This window comes from Macaca nemestrina, chromosome 7 (assembly GCF_043159975.1).
Source record: "Macaca nemestrina isolate mMacNem1 chromosome 7, mMacNem.hap1, whole genome shotgun sequence".
Lineage (NCBI taxonomy): Eukaryota > Metazoa > Chordata > Mammalia > Primates > Cercopithecidae > Macaca > Macaca nemestrina.
Genome location: NC_092131.1, coordinates 145665977 through 145692202, shown reverse-complemented (window position 1 = coordinate 145692202; position 26226 = coordinate 145665977). Strand labels below are relative to the sequence as shown.

Sequence of the window (26226 nt, the reverse complement as noted above, 5' to 3'; positions counted from 1 at the left end):
CAAGGGACATAATTTCATTCTTTTTATGGTTGTAGAGTATTCCATGGTATATATGTACCACATTTTCTTCATCCAATTTCCTACTGATGGGCAACTGGATTGATTCCATGTCTTTGCTATTATGAATAGCACAGCAGTAAACATATAAGTGCATATGCTTTTTTGGTAGAATGATTTATTAATTCTTACTTATTTTTAGATTCTTTCTTTTTGTGTGTGTGTGGAGACGGTATCTTGCTCTGTCACTCAGGCTGGAGTGCAGTGGTGTGATCTCAGCTCACTGCAAGCTCCGCCACCCAGGTTCACGCGATTATCCTGTCTCAGCTCGGGACCACAGTTGTGTGCCACCACGCCCAGTTAATTTTTTGTGTTTTGAGTACAGATGGAGTTACACCATGTTGGCTAGGCTGGTTTCAAACTCCTGACCTCAGGTGATCCACCCGCCTTGGCCTTGCAAAGTGCTGGGACTACAGGCATGAGCCATCCGGCTATTTGTAGATGCTTTGGGATTTTCTACACATATAATCATATCATCTGTGAATAATTAAAGTTTTATTCCTTTAATGCCAATCCTGGCACCTGTCTTTGCTTTTTCTTGCCCTACTGCACTGATTAGTATGTATAACACAAAGATGACTAGAAGTTGTCAGAGCAGGCATCCCTGTCTTCTTTTCAATGTCAGAAGAAAAATGTTTAACATTTTGCTATTAAGGGTAATATTGCTGTAAATTCCCTTTATCCCTAGTTTGCTACATTCTTTTTTTTTTAAATCATAGAGTGATGATTCATATCAATGCGCTTTTTCTAATCATATAATTTTTAATAAAATGAATTACATTTACTGATTTTTAAAAATGTTAAACCACCTTTGCATTCCTGGAATAAATTAAATTTGGTCAGGATGATTTATCTTTCTTATATAGCACTGGATTTCATATTGATTAATACTTCAGATTACAGGAGTTAAATTCATGAGAGAGATTAGTCTACAGGTTTCTCATAATATCCTCTTCAGGTACTGATCTGATTAAAACAAATTGGGAAGTGCTTCCTCTTTCTCTGTTCTACAGAACTATGTAACACTGGTGTTACTATGTCCTGAATGTTTGGTAAAATTCACATAGCCCTGTAGGTTTATTTGTGGACAAGGTTAAATTACAGATGCAATATCTTTAAAAGTTATAGGAACATTTAGCTATTTCTTCTTGTGCCAATCAGTTTGGTAAAATGTGCTAAGAATTTATCTATTTCATCTATGTTTTCAAATTTATTTTCATAAAATTGTTTGCAATATCCTGCTTTGGTCCATTAAGTGTTTGTATGATCTATAGTGATATCCCATTATCCATTCCAAAAACTGGTTATTTGTGCATTCTCTTTTACTCTATCATTCCTACCAAGGGGTCATCAATTTTATTCACCTTTTTATGGCACAATTCTTGGCTTTATTTATTCTACTCTATGTTTATATTCTAACTCACTCGTTTCTGCTCTTATCTTTATTATTGCCTTCCTCCTACATTCTTCTTGTAATCATTCCAGAAGAGAATTTGCAGTTTGTTTTCTAATAATTCCAGATGGAGTATTCCTTTCTAATATAGTTATTTCAGATTAAGACCTACCCTTGAGGAACAGCCTTAACTATATGCCAGAAGTTGGTTTTTTTTTTTTTCAGTTCTATACCATTTTTTACTGTGTGAAAATATATGTAACAAAAATTTGCCATCCTAGCCATTTTTAAGTGTACAGCTCAGTGGTGTTAATTACATTCACAGTGATCTGCAATCATCAACACTATTTCCAAAACTTTTTCATTCCCCTCAAAGCAAAATGCTGTGCCTCTTAAACAGTAACTCCCCATTCTTCCCTCTCCCTAACCCCTGCTAATTCCTAATCTACATTTTGTCTATTTGCCTATTCTAGATATTTCACAGAAGTGGAATTATACAATACTTGTCTTTTTATGTCTGGCTTACTTAGCATAATGTTTTCAAGGTTCACTCATGTTTTAGCATGTATCAGTGCTTCATTATTTTTTTATAACTGAAGGATATTGTATAGTGTATATATGCTGCACTTTGTTCATCTACCTATCTGATAGACATTCAGGTTGTTTCAACATTTTGGCTATTGTAAATAATGCTGCACCAAATGCTTGTATATAAGTATCCATTTAAGTCTCACTATTGAATTTTTTGTATATTTCTACCTAGGAGTGGAATTGCTGGCTCATATGGTAATCCTGTGTTTAACGTTTTCCCATAGCACCTCCATCATTTTACATTTCTAACAGCAATTTCTGAGGGTTCCAATTTTTCCACTTTCTTGGCAATTCCTATTATTTTCCACTACTTTTATTAAAATTGCCTATTAGATGTGAAACAGTTTCTTCTTGTGGTTTTGATTTGCATTTCCCTAATGACAAATAATGTTGAGTATATTTTCATGTACTTATCATTCACTGAACATCTTCTTTAGAGAAACGTCTAAGTTCTTTGTCCATTTTTGAACTGGGTTTTTAAAATTATTGAATTGTATGAGTTCTTTATATATTTCAGATATTAAATCCTTGTCAGAGATGTAATTTGTCCTTCTGGCCTAAATGAGTTCTGAGTGAGGTAAAACAGGTGCCTTGTGTTAGGTTTTCAGGTAGCCCCAAGGTAGGTTAGAACAGATATGCCCAACAATTTGTGAATAAGATCCGCTCTGCTCCTCCTGAACCACGGACCAGGGTCCTGCACTGGGAACAAAGGCTACCTGCCTCTGAGCTAGGAGGGAATGAGGAAAGGGCAAGTGAAGATATCACAAAACTTTCCTACCATTTTTAGGCTTTTTCTTGTTTCAGCATTCGCTTGATTGCAGTAAACCTTTGAATGCTGTCCAAAGTTCTTATAAAATTGGTTCGGCGAGTTTCTGCTTGTTTTCTGATGTTTCTGGTGGAGGGATGGGCTGGGAGCTGGGAGCTGCCTACTCTGCTATTTTGCTAATGTCAATCCAATCCTGCCACTTTCACTATGTGGTATTTTCATTATTATTCTGTTAAAAATACTTTCTAATTTCAATTTGGATTATAGACAGTCTCTGACTAATGATGGTTTGACTTTACAATGGTGAGAAAACCATATGCATTTACAGTAGGTTCCTCAATTTACAATGGGGATGCATCCCAATAAACCTGTCATAAATTGGAAATGTAGTTTATTGGGACCTGAACCCATTGTACATCAAGAAGCAGCTGTACTTTTTGACCAAAGGGTAATGTAGAAGCACATTTTTAAGTACCTAAGCATATAAAGATTGCCTAGTTTTTTTTTTTTTTAATTGCTTACATCTAGTTTAATTCTACTACGGACAGAGAAAATAGTGTGTATAAATGGATTCCTCTGAAAATCTGTTGCTCTTTTTATTCTGATACAACATTTCATCAATTTTGGTAAATGGTTCAAATATGTTTACTATAACTACTAATATAATTGGGTTTCCATTTACAAGCTTGTATCTTCTTTCTACTTGTCCTCCCTGTCCTGTGTTCTCTCTTCTCTCCCTTTTGCTTCTGTGTTGGGGGTTCCCAAGACCACCATCAGGTTAGATGATTCACTAGGAGGATACAGGACTCAGCATATAGTTATACTCAACGGCTATGATTTACTTTAAAGAAAGGATACACAGCAAAATTGGCAAAGGAAAAAGGCACATGGGGTGAAATCCAGAGAAAACTAGGTGGAAAAGGCCTCTACCTGTGGAAACACACAGGACATGCTTAATTCCCCAGCAATGAGTTGTGACGTGTGAAATGTCTGCCAGACATTAGAGCTCATCAGAGACTCAGTGCCCAGGGTTCTAATTGGGGGTGGTAACTTAGGCACCCTCTACTTAAAATGTACCAATATCTCAGACTCCCAGAAAGAAAATGGGTATTCAGTATAATCCATATTGTTTTCACAGTTTAGGTACAGTGAGTCACTCTTAGCAGTTAAGGTGGTAAGAAACTTCTCAAAAGGCCAGTTTCCAGACAGCAGCCAAGGACCAAACTTACAAGCAGGACTTTCTAAGATAGCAGCTTCAAGCCTGCTATGTTAACTCTTTTTTATATGACTTTTTTGGAATCATCAATTCCCATTATCACATTTTATTCTCTATTAGTCAGTTATATTTTCTTTTCCAAGTTTTTATTACAGATATTACAGCATGTTTGTTTCCAGGAGAATAAATTTATCCATTATTATTTGACAATGCAAGATTCTTGACTTTAACTTCATTTACTTCCTATCTCATTTTTGTCATATTTTTAACTCTTTACATGTTTTAATTCCCAAAAGGCATAATGTTTTATACATTCAAATTTCACCTAAATTTACTACACATGTACCTCTTGCAGTTCCAAAATTAAGCTTGGGGTCATTTTTCTTCTTCTATCAATACCTAATGAAGAACTGCTAGTATTCCCTTTAATGCAGGACTATTGGTGATCAATCTTTTGTTATTTCTGAGAATAACATTATCAGAAAATGTTATTTTGTGCTCTTTTAATTCATCTCATCTATTTTATGAATTAACAGCTTGACTATCAGTCCAGAACATAATTGTACTGGTATTAGCAAGGTAGTGGTAATAGTATTAAGAAGGAAAAACTGTGTCTGTCTTTTCTTTGAAATGGTTCTTGCTGAACTTAAATATAAATGAGATATGAGGTACTTGCTTTTGCTTTCATAACAGTATGTGTTAACTGTGTAATAAATACATTTAATTAATTGGGCAATTAATTAGAACTACTAATTGTTTAGTGCCATAATTTAAAATAGGATTCCTAAAAATAAACAGTAAGTTTCCCAACTCCAGTTAAAAACAGCAGCAAAGTTAAATTATCTTTTAAGTACTTTCTTGGAGTACAAAACCATGTGTTCCAAAATCAATTAACAGGAGTCTTATCATTTCTGAGCTCAAAGAAATATTTTCAAAATAAACTTCAAAGATTTTTTAAATGTGCCATGCATTTAAAAAATTAATTTCTTTTACATTAAAAAAACTTAATCTTAATATAGGTGGTTTTAAATAAATTAGGATACATTTTAAGCACCAGAGCATTTCCCTGAATTTAGACCTGCCAATTTGCACATGAATATACCAATTTGAAATATGGTCCATTTCTGCATGACAGTCAAAATTTTAGTATGGCTTTTGCACAAAATAAAAAAACTCTTAGCAATTCTGACACTGCTGAGAGGAAGCATACTCTATGTGAAAGAGTACTCAACTGAATGAGTTGGTTTGAAAACATTTTTCACAAGGTATACAATTCTGCGTGATTTGTAAATTTTTTTGTATATACTCAAGCACTTTTTTCCTTTTAGTTTTTGTGGGTACACAGTATATATTTGTATATATTTATGGGGTACATGAGATGTTTTGATGTAGGCATGCAATGCATAATAATCACATCATGGAAAATGAGGTATCAATCCCCTCAAGCATTGATCCTTTGTGTTACAAATAATCCAATTATACTCTTTCAGTTATTTTTAAATGTCCAGTGAAATTATTATTGACGCTAGTCACCCTGTTGTGCTATCAAATACTAGGTCTTACTCATTCATTCTATTTTTTTCATACCCAGGTAAATCTGCTCTCTCTTAATTTCAACTGTTTCTATTCAGGATTAAGTCATACTTCTTACTGTTGTCTCTTTGGAGGTAATAATCTTTTTTGTTCTGGCTGCTTTTTTAATGATTTTCTATTACTGTTTGATTTTAAAAGTTTTATTAGGATTATTGAAAGTATAGTTTTCATTACTTACAATTTTCTGAAAATTCCTGGCCAGCATCTCTTCAAATAATGCTTCTGTATTATCCTCTTTCACCTCTCTACCAGGACTAAAATTATATTAATACATCTGCTAGAATTTTGTACCATAGCCCATACCTCTTTTAAATTCTCATCTGTATTTTTCTGTCCTTTTGTCTCTCCATGCTTTATTCTGAATATTTTCCAGAACCTTTTCATAGATTATCCCTTAATCTATGTCTATCTAATAAAATCTAATTCTGTATTACTGAAGTAAAACACACACTAAAGTGCACAAATCTTAAGTGTACAGCTTGTAGAATGCTGTTGAACATACTGCCATATGCTTATTGGCCAAGCTCTGCTTCACTTAACTCTCAGCCATTTTTTGGAATCAGCAGAAACCTCTAGAGGAAATGCCACTACAAATGCCAAGCTCACATTCTGGTTTCCTTCCTTTCACAGATCTTAATTTTATGCTTTTCCTAGATGTTTTCTCAGGAGGAACACTTATCTGAATAACCTAATCTGCAATTGCTACAAGTGAAAAGCTCTTCTATTTAATTCTTGTTTTCAGTGAATTAGAGATAAGAAATATTTCATCTTCAGGTGATTAAAAAAAACCATGAGTAACAGCTAATGATGACTGGAGAATTAGGGTCCAAAAAGATAGTTTGAGACTAGAACAATATGCAGATTTTAGCGGTAATTCTAAATTTCTTTTCTAAGGATCAGTAATCTCTTAGAGAATCTGATTAGAGTTGTGGAGCCAGAAAAATACACATGGATACATTTGCCAAACATATTAATATAATTTAACAAGGTTCAAAAATCCCTGAAGCTCATCCATGATTCCTGTAATATTCTGTAGACATCCTGCTCAATTAAGATAAAATGTAATAACTATCAAAGTACATTTCCAATATATTCAATTACATAAGTATATGATTAGCATTTACTTGGCCCTGAGTTTTGATTAACACTGTGACAAGGCTGCTCCTAAAAAGTAATTCGACCTTAGGCAGGATCAAGAAACATTCTAGAATAATGTCCTGTCATCTGGAGTAGCTGGCAGTCTTTCCTGGAGTATTACACAGAAGGGTGGGGGCCACTAAGGAACACTAATAATTTAAACTGTAATCAGAGAAGAAACCAGGATGATGAATAAACTTAAAGCCAGGTTATATAAGAAACAACTGAAGGAGCAAGGGATAGTTAACTTATAGAAGAAAACATTTAGTGTGTTCAAATGTATGAAAGGACATCCTAAAGAAGATAGATGCATGAAGTTACAGAGAAATTAATTTTAAAACAATGGGGGGGAAGATTATTTAACATTAAACTTTTAAAAAGTTCCTACTGCAGTTACTAGAGGTACTGAAACACAGGCTCAAGAGTCATTCCAAAAATACTGTAGGAAATGTATGTAGAGGTATAAAATTAAACTAGTTATTACCTAAGGTTCCTCTTAAGATTAGGAATTCATTTTTTATAAGAGGTCATTTTAAAATTTATGCGTAAAGGAAAGAGCAGGGGGACTGATATTTATTTTTCACTGTAAATATTCGCACTTCCATGAATACAACTTATTTTCTCAAATAAATATTTATAGAACTTAAAGCAATAAGTATTTCCAGGCAAAATATTAACTAAGTGAAAAGATATAAACAAAGAAATTTCACTTTCAGGTGCTAAGAATTACGTAAGAGTTTAAAGATAAAGACTAAATAAATGAAATTTAGAGAAACCAAGATACCTGTTTTCTCTTATTTGTTGCCTCATCTTTTCATCCTTTAGACTTTCATGCTTTAGTTTTGCCAATTCCATAGCCAGTTTTTCTTCTTGTTTGAGCTGGAGTTCTTTCAATCTCTTGTTTTCTTCTGCCTGAACGAAAAATGTAACTTTGTTGTTTGTGCTCTAGAATCAGATTTTTTTCATCAAGGTTGAATTTGTTTTATAACAGAAAACTAAATTCCTTAAGGCCAACAATTGATGTTTTATTTTAAAATACAAAATGTTGTTTTAATAAATACTTTTTCAAAACATTTTATCATGGAAAATTTCAAGTATTGCCAATAGCAAGAAGAGTATTAAAGTACACTCTCAGGTACCCACCACCCATGTTTTCAAAAACTGTCAACATTCTGCTAATCTTTTTTCTCTACCTTCCATTTCACTCTTTTTTCCCTTATTCTTTTTCTGCTAGGGTGTTTTAAAACAATCCTAGACATCATGTCATTTACCATGTAAATAATTCAGTACAAATATCTACCTGATCAGAATTTTTTAAAACAATCATGTCATCAGCATGTCTAATTAACAATAATTCCTTAATGTCTAATACCATGTCCATATTCAAGCTTCCCCAGTTGTTTCAAGATACTTTTCTAGTTGGTTTGCTCAAATCAAAATCCAAACAAGATCCACATATTGCATCTAATTATTATTTTTCTTAAGTCTCTTATATATTCTGTAACAATCACCTCTCTACATACGTTTTTCCCCCAAGCCACTGATTTATTATAGAAATTAGGACACACATCCCGTAGAATGTTCCACATTTTGCATTTGACTGATTGCTTCCCCAGGATATATCACTGAACTTATTTCTCTTTTATATTTCCTATAAAATGGCAGAAAGATCTTGAGGCTTGATTAAATTCAGTATCTAATGAAAACACATGAAAAGATGTTCAACATCATTAGCCATCAAGAAATGCAAATTAAAATTACAATGAGATATTGGTACGTACCTATTGGAATGGCCAAAACAAAAAACAGTGCCAACCCCAGATGCTGGCATGAAACTATTACTCATATATTGCTGCGTGGGAATGTAAAATGGTACAGGCATTCTGAAAATCAGCTTGATAGTTTGATATAAAACTAACATGCAGCTGAGTGCTGTGGCTTACACCTGTAATCCCAGTACTTTGGGAGGCTAAGGCAGGAGGATCCTTAAGGCCAGGAGTTTGAGACCAGCCTGGGCAACATAGAGAGATGCCATCTTTACAGAAAATTAGCCAGGTGTGGTGGCACAAATCTGTAGTTCTAGCTACATCAGGAGGTTGAGGTGGGAGGACCACCTCAGACCAGGAGTTCAAGGCTGCAGTAAGCCACGATCACGCCACTGCACTCCAGCTGGGCAACAGAGCAAACCCTGTCTCTTAAAAAAAAAAAGCCTCCATGCAATTATCATACAACTCAACAATTGTACCTCTTAACCATTTACCTCTTAAAGGGGAAATAAAAACTTTTTATTTAAAAACCTGTATACAAATGTTTACAGCAGATTTATTCATAATAGCCAATACTGAAAATACTCAAGACATCCTTCATCCTGTGAATGGTCAAATAAACTGTGGTACATCCATACAATGGGATAGTACTCAGCAATAAAAAGAAATGAAGCAATAAAAAAGAATGCAAGCAAAACTTGGATGAATCTCCAGGAATTATGCTAAGTGAAAAAAGCTAATTCCAAAAGATTACATACAGTTTGATGCTATTTATGTAATATTCTTAGTACATGTTATTTTTTAATAATTGAAATATAATTCATATAGCATAAAATTCACCTTTTACAATTCACAATTCAGTGATTTTGTATATTCACAATATTGTGTGTCTATAACCACTATTTCGTTCCAGATCCTTAAAAAAAATAGACTTTGAAGTTTTGGGTTCACAACAAAATTGACCAGAAAGTACACAGAGTTCCCATATACTCCCTGTCCCCACACATGCTCAGCCTCCCCTACTATCAACCTCCTCCATTAGACTGGTACATTTGTTACACTCAATAAACCTGTATTTACGTTACTTAAACCTATGCATCATTATCACCCAAAGTCCATAGTTTACATTAAGGTTCATTCTTGGTGGTACACATTCTGTGGGTTTTGGCAATGCATAATCATATGTATCTACCATAATAGTATTGTACACAATCATTTCACTACCCTAAAAATCCTCTGTGGTCTGTCTATTCAAACCTTCCTCACCTAAAATCCTAAAAAAACAACTTACATTTTTACTGTTTCCGTAGTTTTGCCTTTCCCAGAATGTCACATAGTTGGAATTATACAGAATGGAGCCTTTTTGGACTGGCTTCTTTCACTTAGTAATGTGCATTTAAAATTCCTCCACATCTTTTCATGGCTTCATAGCTCATTTCATTTTGGCACTGAATAATATTCCATTATCTGGATGTATCACAGTTTATCCATTATCTATTGAAGGACATCTTGGTTGCTTCTAAATTTTGACATTTATGAATAATTCTGCTATATATTATAAACATCTGTGCTAATGGCAGCTATAAAGCTGCCATGTTATAAATATATTTTTATAAATGCCATAGATCTATATAGATGATTGTGTGTACACACTATATATAGCACATCCGTGTCTACATTTGTGTGTGGCATAAAATGTCAACACTCCAGAATGTTTACATCACCCCAAAAGAAACCTGTAACCTACTAACAGTCACTCACTATTCCTCTCACCTTTTCTCCCAATCCCTGCCACCCACTAATCTATTTTTTGTCTCTATGGATTTGCATATTCTGGATATTTCATATAAATGAATTCACACAATATGTGGCCTTTTGTATCTGGTTTATTTCAATTAGCATAATGTTTTTAACATGTTGTAGCATGTATCAGTAATTCTTTCCTTTTTATGGCTGTGTAATATTCCGTTGTACAGATGTAACACATTTTGTTTATCCATTTATCAGCTGATTGGCATCTGGGTTGTTTCTACTTTTTGGGTGTTATGAATAATGCTGCTATATACACTCATGTATGAGTTTTATGTAGATATATGCCTTCAGTTATCTCTCAGGAATATATTTAGAACCCAGCTACACCACACCTAGATTTCTGACTTGCAGAAACTGAGATAATAAATGGGTGTTGTTTTAAGCTGCTAAGTTTGTGGTAATTTGTTACTTAGCAATTGAAAATTACTACAGCAACTAACGTGTACTCTTCAAAATTGTCAAGGTCATGAAAGACAGGAAAAAGTGAAGAATTCTTACAAACTAGAGGAGACAAAGAATGGAGGAGAAACAATGACTGGCCGGGCACAGTGGCTCATGCCTGTAATCCCAGCACTTTGAGAGGCGGAGGAGGACAGATCATCTCAGGTTGGGAGTTGGAGACCAGCCTGACCAACATGGAGAAACCCCGTCTCTACTAAAAATACAGAATTAGCCGGGCGTGGTGGCGCATGCCTATAATCCCAGCTACTTGGAAGGCTGAGGCAGGAGAATCACTTGAACCCAGGAGGCAGAGGTTGCAGTGAGCCAAGATTGCACCATTGCACTCCAGCCCGGGCAACAAGAGTGAAACTCTGCCTCAAAAATATATATATATATGTGTGTGTTTTTGTGTGTGTGTGTGTGTGTGTGTACATATATATGACTATAGTTTATTCAAGTGCAAAGCTTGAGGATAGCCACTCAGGAAACACAAACTGCAAAATAATGGGTCATTGTTCCAACGTGGGGAAGTTAAGGTTTAACTTATATACGTAGAGATAGAGAAGCTTAACAGGGTTGCAACATTTTCCATATAAGGTCAGTGTATATATTATAGCAATTTAATTAGTTGCATTCCAAGGAACATTCCATGAGAAAGGGTAATGATCTTGAGGGGTCTTATCTCTGGTGTCTTTCCTAATCATTTACAGAACAAGAATAAGGAGGATTTAATCTGTAATTGGAAAAGCAGAAGTTGTAGCAGCATGCTATGTGACTCAGGACATAGTCATATTCCTCTCAAGGCTAAAAACTAAGGAGACATGACAACTAAATGCAATCTGTGGTCCTCAACTAGCAAAAAAAGACATTAGTGGACAAACTGATGAAATCTGAATAAATCTCATAGTTAACAGTATTCTATCAAAGGTAAATTCTCTATTTTGATAACTTTTTTATGATTTTCATCTATGTAAGATGTTAAGAAGTAGTCAGGTGAAGGGTATATGCAAATTCTCAACACTATTTTTGCAACTCTCCTATAAATTTTGAGATAAACTTATCTCAAAATAAAAAGTTAAAAATATGCATATTTCCAAGATTGTTCACTGAAAAGACCTGGAAGCAATTATAACCCAAGAATTATGAGTAAACCTAGCACCCAAGTTTTCTTGAAATATTATTTCCACTAAATGATAACAGGGCTTCCTAGCACAATGGCTGATTCCAGGTGTAGGACAAGAAATATAAGAGATAAGCTTTGTATTTGTCAGGGTTCTCTAGAGTGAGTGATTATGAAGGCAGGCAAGTTCTAAGATCTGCAAGGTGAGCTGGCAAGCTGAAGAACTAATGGTTTTGTTCTCATTTGAGTCCTAAAGCCTGAGAACCAGCAGGCTCAAGACCCAGAAAGAGCCAATGTTTTAGTTTCAATTCAATGACAAGAAAAAAAAAGCAAATGTCCCAGCTGAAAGGCAATCAGGCATGAAGAATTCTGTCTTATTCAAAGGAAGGTCAATCTTTTTGTTCTATTCAGGCCTTCAACTGATCGGATGAGGCCCACCTATATTAGGGAGGGCAATGTGCTTTATACTCAGTTTACAGATTTAAATGCTAATCTCATCCAAAACAACCTACAGAAACACCCAGAATGATGTTTTATCAAATACCTAGAAACCCCAAGGCCCGGTCAAGTTGACACATAAAATTATCACAAGCCTAGAACATTTTGTTTTGACAGAAAGCAAGGAAGCTATCAAAGATTAAGGAAATATTGTCAAAAGGGCACAGAGGGCTGGGCACAGTGCCTGACACATGTAATCACAGCACTTTGGGAGGCCGAGGCAGGCGGATCACTTGAAGTCAGGAGTTCAAGACCAGCCTGGCCAATATGGTGAAACCCCATCTCTACTAAAAATACAAAAATTAGCCTAGCATGGTAGTGCAGGCCTGTAATCCCAGCTACTTGGGAGGCTGAGGGAGGAGAATCTCTTGAGCCCAGAAGGTAGAGGTTGCAGTGAGCCAAGATGGTGCGGCTGCACTCCAGCCTGGAAGACAGATGAAGACTCTGTCTCAAAAAAACAAACAAACAAACAAACAAAAAAAAACACAGAGGCAATATAAAAGGGCATCCAATGGCCAAGGATGACATAATTTGAGCATCAAAAATAATAAATGCAATAAAGTACATAAATATCTATTAGTCCATAAAGGTATTTTTAAAAAGAGACAAAATCAAAAACTAAAAACAAAATTTTATAAAACAACCACAAGATAGGTAGACACCAATGGAAGAAAATAGGACACCAACTCTTTACTCTGAAAATTAACTGTTTCCTTTTTCAGTAAGAATAAATAACCCTAGTCAATAATACAAGTTCTTTTTCTTTTTCTTTCTTTTTTTTTTTTTGTGGGGCAGGGGCAGGGGAACAGGGTCTCTGTCATCCAGGCTGGAGTGCAGTGGCAAGATCATAGCTCACTGCAGCCTTGAACTCCTGGGCTCAAGCGATCCTTCCATCTTGGCCTCCCAAAGTGCTAGAATTACAGGAGTGAGCAGTTGCGCTGGCCTGAGCTAACGTTCTTTACAAAGGAATTTCAGCTAATTAAATGTGAAAGGAGTAAAAGAATCAGAAAATCAGTTTTTGTAACCACTAATGAAAGAGAAAATTCTTTTGTGAAACCACAGATGAAAGTTTATGGGAACCTTTACAGTGGAAAAACCAGACTGTCTCCCTAAACCCACTGATCAATACTGGTATCACTAAAAGTGGAACAACCAGACCTCATGTGCTCCCTGTTGTGACACAATGACAAGGACAGCGTCACCTATGGAGTATTCTCACAAAAAAAGGTGGACCGCAATCTAACTGCGTCTTTATGACTAGGTTCTATTTAGAGGAAATATAACAGATAGGGAAATAAATTAAAGGACCATGAGGAAGCAAACATATATATTCAGAATGTGGGCTACTGGATAAAACAACTGGCTTAGTTTAACAGGCTAAAAACATGAAGTCAAAAAAAAAAAGGTGAAGGAGGGGCTGTTTTCAATTAAGAAGGACTTAAACAGACATAACCACCAAATACAGCGTACGAACCTTGCTTGGATCTTGGTTAAAACAAACCAACTGTAAAAGCAGATTTTTGACACAATCACAGAAATGTGTTTATGGAATGGGCGAGATAATAGTATGGTACTCCATATAAGAAAACATCCATATTTTGTTAGATGTATTCTTAAGTATGTAGGAAAGAGTTGGTGTTGATACCTGGGATTTTCTTTCAAATTAAAGAAAAAATAATAAAAAGAATAGGAAAAATATCCAACCCCTAAGATCTGCTTTCGCAGAGTTAAAAAAAAAAATCGTATCTAAGCTTTTGAATTTGGAACACAGAAGGGTGGATACCATTTTTTAAATTTGCTTTTGTTATTCTCCACAAAATCCTCCAAAATGTTTAACATACAGCAGGTACTCAAAAACTACTGACATAGCAGAATACCTTTCATGTATTTATAAGAATTCACTTCTGTCATGTCTCGATTCTTATTAGTTTCCCTTTTCTACCACCTTAATCCCTTAAAATGTTGAGATATACCAAAGTGTTCATTTTCTACCACTTAATAATGTACACGTTAATTTCAGTAAATTTTTTAAAGGCACCCTTAAACTTTTGTTTTTAGAAATTTATGAAAGGCAACACAATTGTACTTACATGAACAAAACTTGTAGTAATGACTGAGTTCATATTTATGTTAAAAAAATCTGAGTGCTTATTCTACATCAGGCATTATTCCAAGGGCCTTGCATGTATTAACTCATTATTAAAACAACCTTAAGTAGGAGGTACTATTATTATTCCCCATTTTATAGAAAAAGCATAAAAAAGCAGGCCGGGCGTGGTGGCTCACCCCTATAATCCCAGCACTTTGGGAGGCCGAGGCAGGCGGATCACGAGGTCAGGAGTTTCAGACCAGCCTGGTCAATTATGGTGAAACCCCGTCTCTACTAAAAATTAAAAAATTAGCCAGGCCAGGTGGCAGGCGCTTGTAGTCCCAGCTACTCGGGAGGCTGAGGCAGAAGAATCGCTTAAACCCCGGAGGCGGAGGTTGCAGTGAGCCAAGATCGTGCCACTGCACTGCAACCTGGGTGACAGAGCGATACTCCGTCTCAAAAAAAAAAGAAAAGAAAAAAAAAAAAAAAGTAAAAGCAACTTACTCAAGGGTCCGTGGCTAAGGTATAGCAGTAGTAGGATTCAAAGACAGGCCGGCTCCAGAAACCCAGCTCTTTCCGATTACACTGAGCTGAGGCACAATCCGGCATCCCTTACCTGCTGCTGCTGTTGATCTACTCATTTCCAGCATTAGCAGCTCACTTTCATCATTTCCAAGGTGCAAAATGGAGAAAACAAAATGTAACAATGAATAGAAAAACTTACCTTTTGAATGGCCTCTTCCATATCCAACTCAAATTGTTCATTTTGTAATAATCTGAGAAACTGCTTGCGCTCAACACGGTTATCATTTTCATTCTGCACCATTCTATTCCTGATTTGACTGTTGATGTTTTTTAGCGCTTGGACATGTAATTTCTTGCAGTAGTTTTCATCTACTAATTTCTGATGCCTTTCACTACAGCTCATATTTCTCCTTTTGGAAGCCTACGATGGAAGAAAAAAAGATGCATATTTTGATATTCCAAAATCTAAAAAAATATATTGATATAAACCTTAGTAACAAAGGACACAAAGAGCCTGGCTTCCTTCCTAAATTCAAAGGAGTATACCGAATAAAAAGTAAACGTGGTAGATAAATATGTTCACATATCGATCAAATAGGTACTGCTATTATTTCCTATTTTATGGATGAGACATGAAAAGTAACTTTACCCAAGTTTCTGCAGCTAAAAAATAGCTGTGCTAGGATTAATCGCACCCTACAGACCCATATCTTTACTACCACCCGGGAATTTCTCCTCCCCTCATTCCACCCACCACCACCACCACGACTACCAACACAGGGCCATAAACTGCTGTTCAGAAGCTGCTCAGGTTTTCCTAATATAAGTCTAACAGGTCAACTCGCTGCTGCTATTTATCCATTCGCTTTCTCCTACACCTTTATTTCTACTTATTTCTTCAGAGGTTCTATTGGGCAGATTTAAAGATGTATTTAATACACTATCCGAAAAGAGCCAAAAAGGCTGGAAACCACCGCGAGCGTCCCTTCTAATAGCACCTGAGGCCTCCGAAAGCAAATACAAGTTCCCCAATTAATGCCCAGATTAAGCACTTAAAGTCCTTTTTTAGAAGCAAATGAGCGCCAAACTAGATTTAAATCAACAAATAAACAAGTAGTTTCGAGTCCCCCAACTGGCTCACCATCTTGGCTGACGAAAAATACCTCCTCTCGTGGGACCGCGGCCACCACCTCCCGCCGCAAACGCAGCAGCCAGCAGCCCCAAGGAGCGCCCCTGGCTGCGCGCGCTCGGGTGTTTACGCGGCGTCCTGGCAACGGTGGAGCTGCGCGCCCTCCGCTCGACCAAGACTGACCCACGCAGGGCGTGGCCTCCCATTGGGCGCGGCAAGATCCAATCGGCATTGAGCTTCTTAGGAACTGGGCAGGAGAGCTACTTCTATAGGTCTAAACTAGAAAAGCGGGACGTTCAGATTGTGGCCTGACCCCAAGGACTTTGCAGTGGGCTAGGGAAGCTCGATTTCCCTCCAGCGGCCGAACTGTGATTTGAGTGGGTTTGGGAGCGAAGATCAGGCCTGTGGAAACTGTGCACAGAGAAATACACAAACTACTGCCTAATACCTGGAGCCAAAGGCAATTTCCACGCATGGAGCATCCTGCACACTAAATGCCTAGTCAGCCAGGCTCTGCTAGGGACGATGACTGGTTTAATCCTCAGCTGTGGGAGTCCAGGTCGCTGTCGCCTTTGCTGGGTTGTGAGGCACTGAGGTAGCATGACCTTCCAGCAGCCTTCACTTCACACCCTGCAGAAGCTGCTGGTAATTTTTGGGACTAAAATGTATGAGCCATATGAATCTTACTCTGCTATGTGGTCCAGGTACTAAGAGAGAGCACGTTACATGATGGCAGGATGTTGATCTGGTTCATTTCATAGGCAGGTTAGACACTAAAGTCCATTTTAATGGGAGAGTTTAAAAACGATAATGGATTAGAGAAATTCGATACTGATTTTAGAAATGATACATTCAGAGAAATCTTGTCAACACTAAAATATTTTTAAAAGGCGATTAGTGGTATAACTTTGTGTTATTCTAATTTGAAGTCCATCTTCTGTAGCAATATGTCTGCTTAAAGATTAATAACAAATAGGACTTCCAGTTTCAGTGCTGACGTGTAAAAGCTTGGAAGTTGTCACCCCATCCTTACAACCAGAAAAAAACAACTAAAAATCAGCGACTTCTCTTGGCTCCATCATACAACTGAGGTCGCTCCTCTCTCTGTCCTTTGGTCATTTATCACGTGGTTGCATATCTATGTTGTCACTACTACTCCACTCATTGCCATCACTGTTTGAGAGGAATGGAGAGAAGGCGTAAACCTGCCCCCTGGGTGTTCTGTGTAAACTGATCTGGAATGGAGCAAAGCAGGCAGCCGGCTATAAATTTCTCTTCTTAGCATATCTATCTCCGCAAGGGGTTGGGCCCTCTATAGAAGGGATAGAAGTCAGGCATGGGTTCAGGGTTGAACAGGGTATAACACATTCAATAGCGTGTCAATAGAATGTGGGTTTTAATTTATTAATTCCTAATAGTGAAATAGTGACATTGCAAAGTATTTCAGCAAACATGTATGTTTTTTGTTTGCTTCTCGAATTGAGGACTTTTGTTTCTAAAGGGAACTTCAGTTATAATTCCTCATTTCCAGTATACCCTTGGATATGGTAGAAGGATTCATATAATTTAATAGGTAATCTGTGAAAAAGATTTTTGGCCAGAATATTGACCTAAATCCAAGACAAATTTAATCAATTGTAACAATTAGCTGATTTTAACCTGTAAAAACATTAGCCTAACAATTATTACATTTTTAATAGACTTTGCTCTTTTTTCGAAGCAGTTTTAGATTTACAGAAAACTTTACAGAATACAGAGAATTCCCCATCTCACCTCTCCTCCCCACCACACCCATACAATTTCCCCTACTTTTAGCATTACACATTAGTGTAGTACATTTGTTACACTTGACGAACCAATAATATGATTAAGTTCATAATCTACATTAGGGTTCACTTTTTGTTTTGTATAGGTCTATGAGGATTTGCTTTGTTTTGTTTTCTGAGATGGAGTCTGACTCTGTCACCCAGTCTGGAGTGCAGTGGCATGATCTCGGCTCACTGAAACCTCCGCCCTCCAGGTTCAAGTGATTCTCCTGCCTCAGCCTCCCAAGTAGCTGAGACTACAGGTGAATTTTTGTATTTTTAGTACAGACGGAGTTTCGCCAATTTGGCCAGGCTGGTCTTGAACTCCTGATCTCAAGTGATAAGCCCACCTTGGCCTCCCAAAGTGCTGGGAGTATAGGCATGAGCCACTGCTCCCAGGCGAGTTTTGAGAAATACATCATGTCATGTATCTGGCCAGGAGTGGTGGCTTGCACCTGTAATCCTAGTTACTTGGGAGACTGAGGCAAGAAGATTGCTTGAGGTCAGAAAATTGAGACATATTGTCATGTATCTATCATTACAGTATCATACAGAATAGTTTTATTGCCTAAAAGGTCGCTGTGTTTTACCTATTCATTTCTCCCTCACTCCTTCCTCACAAACCCCTGGAAACCACTAATCTTTCTATTGTTTCTATAGATTTGCCTTTTCCAGAATGCCATATCATTGGAATCATACAGTACGTAGCCTTTTCAGACAGGCATCTTTCCCTTAGCAACACTCATTTAAAGGTTCCTGCAAATCTTTATGTGACTTGATAGCTCATTTATTTTTATCACTACATAACATTCCATTGCATGTCATTATTAAAAAACAATTATTACATTTAAATATTGTTTCTAGTACTAAATTATTACTATCATAAATGATACTTCATTGTTAAGGGAGGATTTATGCCTTCCCAACATTACAAGGAAGTCTTCTTGTTCATTTCCCTCTAGAAAATAGCTTTTTACCTACAGGTCTAGACTGAAAGGTCTAGAGTACTGAGGGGAAGGAACTTTTCCTTATAATAAATGATGAATTATACTGATTAATGTCCCCCAATAGTTACAACATAACGGGGTTGAAGTTAACAGTTACTGATCTGAAATAAAGCATGTTAATAGATGTGCACTGTTACATGTAACTATACAGTAAAAATTATTTACAAAATGGTATTGCTTTATAAAATAAAGCAATTAGAACAAAACAATTTTTCTTTCATTCAGAAAAATGCCCAAATCTAATCTAATTTGCTGCAGCTGGACACCACCTGCAGATGACTGTTGAAGTACTCTGAATATCACACACTTATCTTTTAAATATTGATAATGCCATTCTTCATTTCCTCGACATGAAATCCCAGAGGGAACAATTATGCTAATAAACCTTAATGATTCTTGCAAATAAATGATCAAACCAAATTGCTGCTGTTGATTTATATTAATGGATGCCTTTAGGATGAGATTTGCCAGTATGGTGCTGCCTCTTGAATCTCAATTCATCTTATTTAGCTGAAGAGGGTACATAGTTTGTTAAATGGATGAAGTGTTTAAAATATAATGTGCTCGTGCAGTTTTTGCACTTCATAATGTTCAAGTATTACCATCTTGCCTTGTGGCAAATCTGCATTTAATGGTTTCATTGTATACAACTTCCTTTAGTACTTTTTCTGTCTGTCATGTAGTTAGAAAGTGACTACTTTCTAGTCGATGCAGAATAGGCTAGCTTCCATATGTTGAATTTGATTGTTTCATTAAGACAATAAAATCTGTTTCTGGATATTTTAGCCATCATAATCTGGGAATCATATGGACTGTGTAATGATGTGATCAAGTGCTAAATAATTGTTAGGGGTAAAGAGACACGATGAAATGGTTGGTGACCTCACTGAAACCAGGCTTAGTGGATGTCTTTTGTTCCTGTTCTCTCACTTTCACTTTTGCTCTTGCATCTATCTTCGCCATGTCTACAGGAATAGGAGATTGCTGACTTCATGAATTCTAGAATAACACTGAGAAAGAACTACAGAATTGTTATATCTTGATTTCCAGGGTTGAGAACACTACACAGAAAGAATGCTTATTCATTGTAGATATGAATAAAAATTTACCTGGGTAATTTTATTTAAAAGCCACTTTTTGTAAATGAGTAGTAAAATAGAAGACTGGCATCTACATATTATATATATAGGAACAGAATATAGAACTGTGATGTCAAATAACTTGTGATGTCATTAGGAATTTGTTATATGATGCATAGAGACTGTAATTTGGCTAGTGGTGAAGTAAAGATGACCACATTAAATTCATCGTGAAGAGTGGAGGAATCCCCTTCTGAATTATATAAGCTCTTATTGGTAAAAAGAAAAGTATATGTATATACCTATATTTATATAGAGATATATACATGTGTAAACTACATGTATATGGATTTTTTTCATTTCTTAACTTTAAAAAGGTACCAAATTTGATGAAATTTGATATATTTATGGCAATTTTTCTAGTGAAAACCAGACCAAAAATTTAAAACAACTAAATGCATGATTTTTTATTTACTGCAAAATTTTCTAATTTAGCAAAAAAAAAAAAAAAAAACACACACACACACAAAAATGGGTGATCTAAACATGCAGTGTTAAGGGACTGGCTAATTAAATTGTGGTATATCAGCTATGTACCTAGAGAAGTGTGTCTGGAGGGCCAGAGGGGCCAGCCCAGAAGACGCAAACTGGAAAGCCTGAGCAGCAGCATCTTGGGAAAGGAGAATAACTGGGCACTGAGAAGCTGGGCACTGACTCTAAGGTCCTAGGGAAAAAGAGGAACACAGCTGCCCTCCATGGGGAACAGCAGATAAAGAATGTGGTCACCAAGGAGGAAGAGCCAAAGAGGCTAAGCTTGCTGTGAGCACAGGAAGTAAGGCAGAGGCCCAGGGCTGTCTACATTGTCCTTGGACCCACCCTGCTTGGACTGCTGGACTACTGATAGATGTCTGGGATGGAGGGAGAGAGGGAGAGAGACAGAGAAAGAGAAAGAGACACTGAATCAATTAACTGAAAGATGAAACAGATAAGAACAGTCCAGCAGTTCTGTAACAACCTTGCCTCGATAATAGATGACAAAGCGCATAAGGAAGTGTAGTGGAAAACACTTGATTAATATTAGAAAACATTATCTGCTACCTTATCATCTATTGATTTATTGAGTGCCTCCTACATGCCAATCACTTCACATATAATTGTCTTTACTTAGTAGAGCAACCCCATTCACTTTATATATGAAGAAAACAAGATTCAAAGGAAAGAATTAACTAGGCAAGCTTGTAGAAAGGGGTAATAGTGGGACAGAGATTTGTATGAAGTCTGTCTCTATAGCTCTTTTCATGAATCTAGCATTTTTCAAACTATGGATCACAAACAGTATTTAAAAAGAAATGGAATAGAATAGTCCAGAAAATATAGAGTGTATCAAATCTAGTTAACTAGGTATTGTTTTGTGACAATTTTTAGTTCTAGATAGATGATAGATTGACCTGTCGATAGATAGAATGTATACATTGGATCACGATGTAAAATATGTATCTTACTAAGGGTGAAGGTCAAAAAGGTTTGAAAATGAGTTAGACCATATTGCCTCTCTTTCTCAATCTTAAGAAGATGCTTCTTTGAATTATAGCACATTTCACATTTTAAGAATTTTTCCCACAATGTTGAGGGCATCACTCCACTCCAAATAATTTTTTCAAAGAATCACTGAATCCGACATATTTGAGGTATTTTCAACAAGTTGTACCAATCCTTCCAATGATTATAGAGTAGTAACCCAAAGTGATTCCTCGTTTACTCTTTCCTAGGCAAACCCAACTTTGTTTTATTAAAATTTGTATTACAATTAATTACTCTGACTATAATAAAAGACATCATGTTAACAATATCATAGATGGTATAACAATTTATACATAATGAAATGTGATGTGCTCATAGAATATTATACAATATATGTTCTACATAGTATTTATAGAACAATAATGACAATTACTAAATTTTATTGGGTATCCAGTACTTGCTGATTTGTGTCCAGATCAGTAATAACAATGGTATTTTTTTTAGAAGCAGAGACTTTCTAATTTGGAAGTATGGGGAATGCTAGGGAAAACTGATGCAGGCATAAAGGTAGCATCTGGAGAGAATGGAAACAACGGTTTCAATATTAATTTTATAAGCAAGTAGTGCCAAGGGATCCAATTAGATCAACAGGTACATGTGACGGGAATCAAGGAAACAGATCCTTCCATCTGACCCGTCCCAGTGGAGATGGTGGGTAAACTTAATTAGTTGCCTTGGTCCTCTACTTGGTGATTTCTGTCCACATATCAATGAAGAGTTCAATATATAGAGTGAAAACCTACCCTATCATAGGTCTCTTGTTTTATAAGATATTGCTGTGAGGATTACAGAATAACCAGAACAAGGTAATAGTGGCTTCTAAGACAGCATCAGTCATAAAAGTAGCAAAAAAAAAAAGGAAGAAAATGGGAAGAGTAAAAGAGTGAATAGCACCCTAAGTGATGAGAGATGTTCTTGCTTCCTATTTTTTTTTTATGCTTCTTTGGCTATTTCTATACTAATGTATTCAGAGCAACAATTACCAACTGTGTACCTCTCCACCATGTAATTCTGTTCCTTAGGGTTTTTCTTTCTTTCCTGGTGGATATACCTAAGAAATAGTCAAATAATAATTCACAAAACCTAATCCAGCCCCTTAGTGGTTTAGAATCTATTATAGTACCTGGCACCTGGTGACCTGAACTGAGCTGATAAATTTGATCAAATCTATGACATCATCAATGATATGCACCATTATTTTATTCATCAGTAAAGAAGAAAACAATCCTACTAATTAAATTGTAGCAAATCATCTATTTTAAGATATCCTAATTTCAGAAAGGTTAAAATGCAAAGAAAAAAAGTCTTAGAATCTGTGAAAACATGGATTTTTTTTCTCTCTCTGGAAGTAAATTTTACTATAACGCATTTATCCTAATGCCATGCCATCATAAGAGAGCGTAAATGAGGAACTGCAATAATGGTAACTACAACAACCAAAGAGAAACCACTGCTATTCAGTCCCCACCAGCACAGTAAGATCCTAATTACTACTCAAGTTATATACATTTTTATCCCTCCTTGGCATCAACCAGGGCAATCGCTACACTCTGCATCAGTTAGAGTCCTCTGAGATGCAAATGCCGAGATAGAATTTGATGGTCAAGAGGTTTATTTGGGGAAAGTCCTAAGAAAGATAAAAGAGGAAGGGGAAAAAGAGATAGACCATAATACAGATCTAACCCATAAAGGCAGAGAGGAAAAGAAAAAGGAGTGTTAAGCAGCAGCACAATTCTGAGAGAGTTTCTACTAGGCTAATGGGAAATCTCCAAGCAAAGACTTCCCAATAGATATGTCCCATGTTGTATCAAAAGCCCTGGCTCTCATATCCTGGCATTGGCCAGGAGTACTCAGGGGATAGCATGGTCTCAGCATGGACGCAGCAGCAAATCTGAGTGGTAGCATCTGGAGGTTTGTGGAAGAGCACTTTCCTTGCAGTAGGTTCCTTTAAGAACAATTTTGAGCAGGGCACTTCCACGACTGCCACACTGACATATGGCATGCTACCACGCTTCCCACATTTATAGTGGCTCTCATTTCCTCCAATCGTTTCATACATCGTATTTGTTATTATTGCTGCCTCACTGAACTCTTCTCTAAAATTACTCTACATGCTAGATTTTCTGCCCACATCTTGGAATCAGACACATAGAATCCCTGAGGGATGGCATGGCCTGCAAGTACCACCTGGATTAGACATCACTCACATGGTCGAACTGCAATGCCTGTTTCCCAACCTCCCACTTAAGGCAAAACACCCACTGCATCTCCTTCCCAGAGTTCACCGGCTAAGTATGCAAATTAGGACACAGTTCTTCCCCACTCCTCTTTTACAACTGTTACTGCATAAAGAGTATGGAAAAGGTTTCAAAATTTTAAAACTGAGGCTTGAAAACCCTTACAAGAAAACATTCGTGAGATGAATGTCCAGGTATTTTATAAAAGGCTATAACAAAAGAACCATCTGTGTTCAAATAATATGTCATGATCAGAAACACAGAAACTCATACAAGCTTTAAGGATGCAATACTGAATCAATGTATAGGGTATGGCGGCAAGAATAGACAGTATCTTTGACCTTGAACAAGTCATTTAACCTCCCTGATGTCTATTTCCTCTTCTATAAAATGAAGAGGGTAGGGTAGAATATCCTTGAGGCCTCATCTAGCACTAACATTCTATGAAATAAAAGTCAACTTAGAGATTAATTGGGTTTCTGAGCCTCAAGCAATTAATTACACTGTCGCTGCCCTTTACCAGACCCATCACAGAAGAAAATTAGATTCAACTGACAGATTTTAATCTTCACCAACTCATGTTGATTTTAAGTCCAACATTATTTTTTAAGATTGCAAATTAATGCTTTCACAAAAGGTTCAAAAGCTTTCAGGCCAAGAAATTTGACCTGATAGACACATTGTAATACTTAAACCATTCTTTTCTATTTACAAAAAGTTGTACTGACTTCCCTACCCCCACCCCATCCCCCGCTAGTATTCAGAAGCTCAGCAGGCACTCTGCTACAGTTTTATGAAATGAAAGTGGTTTTATGAAGTTCTTCACCAATTTCTGAAATTCTCAAGGATATCTGTGATCAGGGACTTTAATTCTGCCCACACCTACTTTATCTAATTCCATTACGTTCTTTTTACTTTTCTTTGGCTTTCTGCCTGCCTTCCCTTCCCTTGCCTTTACCTGTACTTGAGTCAACATTGAATTATTAATAGAAAAACATATTGGCTTATTTTCTAGCAAAAAAAAAAATCAGTTTGGATTTCCAGTTAATAGAGAAGTATCTCATCATATCCTCCCTTTTGTGTGTGGGTGTTTTTCTTTTTTTGGGTTGGAGTTCTTGCCCAGGCTGGAGTGCAGTAGTGTGATGTAGGCTCACAGCAACCTCCACCTCCCAGGTCAAGTGATTCTCCTGCCTCAGCCTCCTGAATTGCTGGGACTACAGGCACCTGCCACCATGCCCAGCTAATTTTTGTATTTTTTGGTAGAGATGGGGTTTCACCATGTTGGCCAGGCTGGTCACGAACTCCTTACCTCAAGTGATCTGCCTGCCTCGGCCTCCCAAAGTGCTGGGATTACAGGCGTGAGCCACCATGCCTAGCCCATATACTCCTTTTAATGCTTATGTATTTAGGCAGTACTGATATTTTCTATTTTTCTCTTAAATATTATAGTTCATATCTACTTTAGATTTAAAAATTAAATCTCACAACTTTTAGTTTATTGAACTTCGATTTCCAATATCCAGTTTCTACTTCTGTGTCATGTTTATTTGCACCAATAATATCTCTGACATACAGAAAGGCAGGAAGAATAATATAAACACACATGTATCCATAATCTGACACATGAAAAACTGTGGAACCTGGCTCTGTGCCATCAGTGCACCTCTTCCTGTCCCATTTCTTCCACCCAGAGATATCATTGTACTGTATTTAATAGTGTTAATCATTCTTGCGCATGCCTTTATACTTTATACTTTCAACTTGTAAGAGATATGTGATACTATTTTGCATGTGTAATAAGATTGAGTCATATTTCTGCAAATCTCTTTAAATTAGACACGATGTTTGTTAGAATATTCCACTGTAGTATATTTACATCTACTTTATCTTTGACAAGCTATGACTTATATTTCTACTTTCTCTGAAATGTCTATTAATGCACAGAAACTTTGAATTTAATATAGTCAAGCTTATCATTTTCTTTATGTTTTGTGATTTTTGCCTTCAGTAATCATTTACTAATCTGAGATCATAAAGCTTTTCACAATACACCTTTAATTCACTTGGGATTTTTTTTGGATAATGTGAGGTAGGTGTCCAATTTTATTACTCTTTTGTCCATAGGGATAACAAGTTGTCCCCGCACCACTATCTCTCCCTATTAATCTATAATGTACTGATTTCATACTGTTTTAATTATGATCTGTTTATGATAATACTTGCTACCTTGTAGAGCAAGGTCTTAATTTGTTCTTCAGAACATTTTTGGCTATTCTTTGCCCTCTGTTCTTCTATATAAATTTTGATATTCCTTGTCAAGTTTCATGGAAATAAACTGTTGAGAACTTTATTGGAATTCAATTGAATTTATGGATCAATTTTTA

The 26226-nt window shown here is 36.4% G+C and overlaps 1 protein-coding gene across 2 annotated transcripts in view; it reads right to left on the bottom strand.

The window, feature by feature from the left end:
• LOC105489822 (meiosis specific nuclear structural 1) overlaps window positions 1-26226 on the bottom strand; it is a 99793-nt gene that overhangs the window by 19239 nt on the left and 54328 nt on the right. Inside the window, exons 1-3 of one of the 2 annotated variants that reach the window (XM_011754984.2) lie at window positions 16146-16310; window positions 15204-15425; window positions 7538-7665 (exon numbers count right to left, since the gene is read on the bottom strand). In XM_011754984.2, coding sequence (XP_011753286.1) covers window positions 7538-7665; window positions 15204-15425; window positions 16146-16148 — 353 coding nt within the window. In that variant the 5' untranslated portion in view covers window positions 16149-16310. Of the gene's footprint in view, window positions 1-7537; window positions 7666-15203; window positions 15426-16145; window positions 16311-26226 lie in introns of those variants that run through there. The other variant, XM_011754994.3, reaches the window with a different exon arrangement.